Consider the following 8,215-nt stretch of genomic DNA (forward strand, 5'->3'; position numbering starts at 1 on the left):
AAGACATGAAGGTTTGTTAACATACGCCATAAGATTTATAAGCGTTCGTGGCGCTATTGATACGAGATACGATAACTCAGAACGCCAAATTTGCGTTCAAAGGGTGTTGTTACATAATTATAGCGGTATAATCCCTAAACAGCCGAGCTAAAGAGCCATACTGAAAAATTGTGTGTAACGGATTTATTGCAATAAATCTAATTAAATATATTTCAGTTGAGTACCTACGTTTGCTATGATTCTAGGTATCAATTTAAGCTATAATTCTAAAAAAGGGTAGAGTGCAAATCTACTGAACTGACCTCAAACACCCACGCCTAACCTTGTCAGGCCAAAAGCAAAGGTTAACGTTTTGACCAAATCGGTCAAGTTTATTCATTAAAGAACGTTTTTATTACCTACTCCGTCATAGTAATACGTCACTTATCGACATGAGCCATTGTAAATAAGTAAACAAGGTAGACGTGTTAAGCCGGTCTAAATTAATGTTCTTAATCGAATTTGAGTTAGGTTCAAGGACATTTTAAATGCTCTATGAATATTTTATCGGCTATCGTTTATTGATTTGCGTTTTTGGACAAGTCGTAAAACTTCTACTTTTTAATATGTAAAACAAAGGCACAATGTCAGGATCCTCACTGCCAACATGGAGAACCCTTGGGAGATCTGCCCGACTACGCATAAAGGTGATGTTCGTATGGCAACTTCAGCTGCATTAACTGCTGCGGCCTTGACACAGGCACTGTCGCTGTCTATTTCCTTGTAAAGTAAGTGATAGATGCACTACTTTAGAGCGATTAGAACGTTCCATCCATTACTCATTTTGTCAAGAAAATTGACAATCCAACATTACGGCCCGCGTCAAGGCCGTATAAGTCCAGTCCTTGGATAAGTCATTTATTTGTTTACCATGTTTTTAAATTGTATATATATTTGACGTTTATAATGACACTCTCTCACTTTGTTCTGTTCAAGTCGGTGCACAGTTAACTTAGACGGACTCTAGAACTAATGTTCTGTTAATAAAAACTGTCAATCATAAACTATAGAGATAAATAAGGTGTGTGATCACGAACCTCGACCTGTATGCCTAGCACATGATTGGCGCGACAGTATCTCGCGGCGAGATAGACTACCCGTCTTTTTCTAAAACTGTGTTAATCAAAGAGGGACGGGTAGTCTATCTCGCCGCGAGATACTGTCGCGCCAATCATGTGCTAGCCCGGCTGACTATTTACGTCATGCGTGACGTGAGAGGATTCTGCAATACGTCAACTGGAATAAAAATGTCGGAAATGCTCGTCAGGCAATAAAAACCTTGACATAATACTGTCAGACGCGACGATTGCCTGATTACGCTACAGCTAGTTTTGTCGGGATTAAAAAAACTCACATGGCGGTTAACGAGTATAATTGTATTTAAATGTCTAGACACGCAATAGACTGGATTCTTAAACTATACTCTGTATCTTTAGGTACTTAAATAAAAGTTAACAAATAATTTGTACATTTTCGGGTAGTTATAACATTTATTGATTAACCAACCAAATACAAAACCACCTGTTTCTGAACGACCAGACTTTGACCTACATTATTTGATGATGTAATGTTTTCATCTACCCTCAACTAGCTTAAGAAGCCATTTTGAGCGTAGATTTTGTTTACTCTTTTTTAAATACCTAAAGATACAGAATATAGGTATTCAGTAGATTTATTATATGGAATTAGGGGATCGGATTACATTGTTCTAATTATGTTACAAATATGTAGGTATTTAATGTACCTATATTATATAATTTATAAAACTTGAACATTAAATGAGCATTATGCCATTGAAAACAATTCTAAATTATTTTTTATGTTCCCTGTAATTAAAATTACTAATTGTTCATAAATCAATAATTTTCCTTAAATTAAACTACATAGGCACATAGATGCTAAAACTTGAGCCATAAATTCGTAAATGTTAAGTACTAAATAATTATTTAAAAAAAATATGACCATTTACATTGTTTAATACAGTACAATGAGTAACATCAAAAATATTAAAAAAATACAATTACATACTTATGTCAGTGCCAGTTCGTAAAAATATTGTATAAATAATAAATTAAAACAATTAATTAACAAATAAAACATTTTCAAGTGCGCGACTCAGAAATCTCTTAGCGACTTATCGATATGGGTAGGTTCCAATATTTTTGTTTTCATAATATAGCTATAAAATCTGCCGTTGTTATCATCCTTATAAATACAATTTTACGCTTGTCTTGATACTAGGATTATTTATTGTTATATGTCACTAGCTATACCTACTAAAACTATTATGTCTAGCGTACGGCACTTCTGCGAAAACGCTTCTCGCTCGAGGAATAATACTGGGAGCTTCCTGGGTTTCTAAATCTAGGAGAAGGTTGGGGCTTACACTCCTGCTCTTTCCTAAGTAATACGCGCCTACGCCTACCACTCCTACTGCCGTAAATGCACCTACTGACACAAGTGTAATAGTAAAGGCATTCCAGAAATTACTGTCTTCCGAATTTTCACGGTCCTCCTCTGGTTCTTCAGTGCCGGTATCTATACCTGAATCTTCTGTCCCTACGTCTGGTTCTTCAGTGCCGGTATCTATACCTGAATCTTCTGTCCCTACGTCTGGTTCTTCAGTGCCGGTATCTATACCTGAATCTTCTGTCCCTACGTCTGGTTCTTCAGTGCCGGTATCTATACCTGAATCTTCTGTCCCTACGTCTGGTTCTTCAGTCCCGGTATCTATACCTGAATCTTCTGTCCCTACGTCTGGTTCTTCAGTGCCGGTATCTATACCTGAATCTTCTGTCCCTACGTCTGGTTCTTCAGTGCCGGTATCTATACCTGAATCTTCTGTCCCTACGTCTGGTTCTTCAGTCCCGGTATCTATACCTGAATCTTCTGTCCCTACGTCTGGTTCTTCAGTGCCGGTATCTATACCTGAATCTTCTGTCCCTACGTCTGGACCTTCAGTATTATCCTCAGTATCAGGCGGTTCTCCTGACCCCTCTATATCATCTGTATCATCATTAGTATCTATTTCATCAAAAGCGTAAATGAATTCATCAGGACTACTTAACTCTTGCCTATTTGTATATGGTGTATTTCTCATTAGGCCTCTTGTGACTCTTTGATCTTTTATGTCACTTTGAGAATATGTTATATTACCAGGAATGTATCGCAAGGAGTCGACGACTACTAATTCACTGTTAAGACTTTTTCCAGATATTTGCACCTGCGGTAAACAAAATAAAAACAAATCAGTTGTGATGAAATACTTATAGTTGTTGTAATATTCTAGCACTTATCAAATTTGAAAAGAGATGTTTAGGTACAGTCGACGCCAAAGTTATGTTTATACTTTTCGCCTTATTACAAAGGAGTCAGGTGCAAAAGTGTAAACATATCTTTGACGTCGACTGTACCTCACAACTCAATCTCATCACATACTATACAATAATGTTAGAAAAATACTTTCTTCGGCGAAAGGGTCAGGTATTATTGTTTAAAGACGTTTATTAATCATGCATATAAGATTCACGTAATTTAACTAAGTAGTCAGCATACAGGTTATTTTTTAATAACCTGCAATATTTTAGATGTGAATATACAGGTCATACTGAGCACTTTTACTATGGTACCAACCGCGAAATCGTGAAAAAAATATTGACCCTCCCATAGAAAATATCAACGTCAGATCAGCCTAAATGTAGGAGCAGACAATTTTTTTTCGTGATTTCGGTGCCATAGTAAGTTGTTTAGTATGACTCACATATTAAATTATTGCAGGTTATTAAAAATAACATCCTGTAGTTCGGTACTTACGTAGCCTGTTGTATGCTCATTGATAGGCACCTTAACGTTGACCCAGCCTGGCACAAAATTCTTGTTCGACCGCTGATACCTGACCGACGTTATAACTTCGTCTCGATCATCAAACACAGAAACAGTTATCCCACTGTATTGCGATATTGTTCGAAGATAAACTGTAACTTTTAGGCTTCCTTCCAGGAATGACATAGGGAATGTTGCAGTGCAACTATTTCTTAGAGCACGAACTGCTTTAGATCTTCCTTCGTACGGCGGCACTAGCTTTAAATTTTCATAACTAACTAAACTCCACCGAGTTGTATTCACACATTGTCTGTCACTAAAAACATCTGAATAATGTTCGTCGAAATAATAAGACACACCTACCAAGTCGACACTTATTACTGCCACAAACGCAGTAATAAAAGATACTAGGAATAACATCTCATGATGTCTTTTGCAGGCTTTGTGTTAATAGGGAAGTATATGAAACACTGACTTTTTAAAAGTGCTGTAAATATTATCTGAAGTGCGGGTATTAAATGTAGTTTTAGATTACATTGATAGATAAGTCGTCAAGTGTGTGTGTACATTTTAATCAAAATCATAATTCAAACAATAAAATTAATATTGATGACGAAATAACGTTATAAATAACTTTAATTGACAATCAGGATTAAGATTCCTAGATAGTTAATCTTTTATACGTATTCTGTTAGTTTATTATGACTTTCAAATAAATAAAAAATCTTAACACTTTAACTGTCCCTCGCCTTCACTACACTGACATGGATCGATACGTCCGTGCATTATAGGTAATGCACAAATGTATAGAGCATGAGCATTCCCATTTCTGACGTCACTTGGAGGTGACAGAGCTAGTTTGACGGTGCATGTCATGTAATGCACGGACGGTAAGAGTGTTAATATAGCTAATTCACATAGACTTTGATAAATTGATAATACTAGATTAATGATCTTTTTAAAGAAAGAAGAATGTAGAGACGGTAACATCAATTTATTGTTTTCTATATTTTACCTAACCATTTGATCGGTGTGATTAATATGTTTAAGTAGGTATATTTGTGCTAAATTTCATTTTTTTAGTACGTACTAACTGTCAATGAGCACAGCCGCGACAGACACACAGATACTGACGTGAATAATCTATAGATTAACCCCTTATAAGGGTTCCTAGTTATTTATTAAATTCTAAAAGCATTTTTTTATAAGGTAGAGTAGGTATATACCTAAATAATAAATTATATAATATGATAAATAATTTAATTTAAAATCAGTATTTAACAAAGACTTAAATAATAAATGTAGGCACTCGTACTTGTACAGGTACACACCCAGAAAATTTGCGGTGATTGAGACAATTTCTACGTAGAATTAATTATTTTTAGTGTAAGTCACAACTAAACAGAGTATATGTTAATATTTCTAGTAACATAAGGGCTCTCAACGGATTCTGCATACACGCTCTTGACTCTTGGAACAAGATACGGCTTTGGAAGATTATCTATATCTTCATATACTTGAGGCTGTTGCTTAGCTCCCTGCCTTTTCCCCAAAGCGAAGCAACCCCAACCTACTAAAGCTAATAATATTACTGGGATTATTACTGCTAGGGAAATAGTAAGGGGTGTCCAGAAATCTTCCGTGTTAAAAAATCGAAATGATCGCTCAGTGGCTGACTCAATGTGAACTTGATGACTTAAAATTGAATCTGCCTGTACAGCTTCATTATGAGTTGTGAGTTCGGAGTCTTCGCGAAGTAGTTTCATTTGTTCTGCAGGAAAGTAGCAGATTGATTCGACCAGGATTTCCGAGTTTGAAGAAGTTTTCCCAACGAGCATGATCTGGAAACCAATAGAAATAGATAAAAAAAAAAAATTGTCAAGTGCGGATTCTGTTCTGGCAAACTAATACCATTAATTTGCTAATCACTAGGTTATCTTAAAGGTTCCCTCCGATAAGGGGCTGGATTATACAAAGGCTTAGGTACTTCGTCCAAGATGATTCATTAATGAAAATGTTTTATCATAGATAAAAATCACTTATACCTACAATACCTACGCTTGTATTCATACAGTAAAGTTATGCACTATATTTAAGTAGATCGATATCTACCAGTGCGTATCTAACAGTGCGATCACTGTTAGATACTTAATAGTAAAACCTAAATCTTATAATACATTATATGTACAGTCACCTGCAATAATATATTACACAACGAAGGCCGCAAAAATATGTGACACGCTCTTATAGCTCTACAAATAAGATCGTGTCAGATATTTTTGCGGCCTTCGTTGTGTAATATATTATTGCAGGTGACTGTACCTACCTACAAATCAATTCATTAGTCCAATGACTTTAGTAGTTAGGTAAGTATACTGTATTTATTTCTGGATAACTAGCTAAATATTGAAATGACTGCACATTAAATCAGTCTAATACTCACATAACCATTGTAATGTGGTTTTCCCTCTAATATAACTTCTAAAACGTTCCATCCATCATCAACTCTGTTGTCAGCGTCGAGGAGGGTTGCTTGGCCAACAACATTGTTTTCTTCTGCCTCATACACTGACACTGTCAAGTAATCGTCTACAGCAACTGATTTTGAGTAAACCTTGATTTTCAAAATCCCACCACTAGCCAATGATAGTGTGTCTGAGGCTATACAGCTTGGATTTGCATTCGGAGTTAATACATTTAAAACATCATTTTCATTATTTACGCTCACAGCGGTCACACTGAAAGTACCTTTGAATTGTTCTTGGCACCGCCCATTATCACTTGTAAACAAATCTTCTATGTTCTTTTCACATAGATCACAACTCACTACGCCAAGTATTAACAAAACCGCCAGACACTTAGCATATTCCATTGTGGAAATTTTAGAACACGATAATGACTACTTCATTTGTTCATTTTCTAGGTTAATTTGGTATGTCACATAAGTATTATCTCTGATAAGATTGAGTTGTGACTCCATTAATGGAATATCGATTAGATACATTTCATAGACGACGCAGAAATTTCTATGTTACACCCTAAGTAGGTAAATGGTTTCGTTAGTTATTGATATTTGATATTATTTAGGGATCGTTTTAGGTACGTGACTGCCGTGATCAGAATTCGTGGAACATAAATTACATATCAAATAAAATACCAACCTATTATACTAAAAGAACTGGCATTTACTAGCGCGGATTAAACATATATTGCAGTTATTTTGTGTACATCAATTAATCTTTTTTTTTACCGTTATTCTGATAAAACTTATTAAACCTCTTTGTATTTTGTGTAACTATGTGTGCCCAGCGCCTAATAAAATACGAACGCAACATAGGTATTACACGATAAATTACAATTATCTTACTATCACTAAGGCGTTGAAAGTTTTATAATACATGAATATAATCTTGTCAAGCAGGAACCCTTCTTACTTACAATTTATCTACACTCTTTTATTAGAAAATACATATATATTATTCCAACAGAGAGGTGTGAACTTTGTGGTAAATACTCCGATATTGTCAGGTCCTTTTATATCAAAACGGTAAGTATGGGACCCCGAGGACGCTACAACTTCTAAATAAATATGGACATATAAATAATATTAGTGGAGGAAGGGCCGCAGGGAACCGATCCCAATATTACTTACTTTTGAGTTTCCGGAGCCTTCGGGTCGGGAGGGATACTTTGATAAAGGCAACGGGTCATTTTAGATAGTTCGGAAATGTTCTAATTGCGGTGTCTCTTGAATAATTTATTTAGACTTTTGCCGAGTTGCTGTAAGCACAATAAGTTAAATGACTTTTGCATGCCATTTGCGTTGTTTTAAAGTTGGGTTTTAAATGATGTATTCAACCTATACGTTTAAAGTCAAAATTCGTAATTGACGTTGATGAAGGGCAATATGTTGAATTAAATATTCCGTTGAGCAAGTTATTTTATAGGAAACGTGAAGATATATTATGAACATAATGTTCGTATATAATCATTGGATAAGATGTTAATAAGTATTTATAAAAAACTATATTTTTTTTCTCATCTTGCAACATAACAGATTACAAAATTCAAGGCAATTTTTTGACAACCTATGTTCCTAATACCCTGCCTTTAAAGTGAATCTAAGTTAGAAAATAACTTCCTACGAAAAAAAAAGGCTATCAAAAAACTATTTGAGACACTTTAAATAAGTTTAAGCAATTTGGTGAAGTTTTTTTCCTTTTTCTTCGGATGGTTTACGAAGTAGCTTCTCGCTGAATCCGAATTTAAAATCCCTGGTGAGCTCTTAACGCCGTGGGTACCGAGGATGTATCTTACTTAGATGATCAAACACATAGATGTGGCGCAAGTATCA

At 35.2% G+C, this 8,215-nt stretch overlaps 1 protein-coding gene and 1 long non-coding RNA gene across 2 annotated transcripts; both read right to left on the bottom strand.

The window, feature by feature from the left end:
* Window positions 1-2,098: 2,098 nt before the first annotated feature.
* LOC134798967 (clumping factor A-like) lies at window positions 2,099-4,486 on the bottom strand. The gene is made up of 2 exons (XM_063771393.1): window positions 3,853-4,486; window positions 2,099-3,262 (listed from the first exon to the last, which is right to left on the bottom strand). The coding sequence occupies exons 1-2, from the start codon at window positions 4,279-4,281 to the stop codon at window positions 2,303-2,305; spliced, it is 1,389 nt and encodes a 462-aa protein (XP_063627463.1). The 5' UTR covers window positions 4,282-4,486; the 3' UTR covers window positions 2,099-2,302.
* A 1,047-nt stretch (window positions 4,487-5,533) lies between these two features.
* Window positions 5,534-6,871, bottom strand: LOC134798553 (uncharacterized). The gene is made up of 2 exons (XR_010145214.1): window positions 6,305-6,871; window positions 5,534-5,702 (listed from the first exon to the last, which is right to left on the bottom strand). It is a non-coding gene; the product is annotated as an uncharacterized LOC134798553 (long non-coding RNA).
* Between the last annotated feature and the right edge of the window lie 1,344 nt (window positions 6,872-8,215).

The sequence above is a fragment of the Cydia splendana genome, chromosome 17 (assembly GCF_910591565.1).
Source record: "Cydia splendana chromosome 17, ilCydSple1.2, whole genome shotgun sequence".
Classification (NCBI taxonomy): Eukaryota; Metazoa; Arthropoda; class Insecta; order Lepidoptera; family Tortricidae; genus Cydia; species Cydia splendana.

Excerpts from the sequence above, each read along its gene's own strand:
- LOC134798967 (XM_063771393.1), bottom strand. The coding sequence starts at position 4,281 with ATGTTATTCCTAGTATCTTTTATTACTGCGTTTGTGGCAGTAATAAGT. Across the intron at positions 3,263-3,852 it reads ATGAGCATACAACAGGCTAC|GTGCAAATATCTGGAAAAAG; the intron begins GTAAGTACCGAA and ends TGTTTACCGCAG.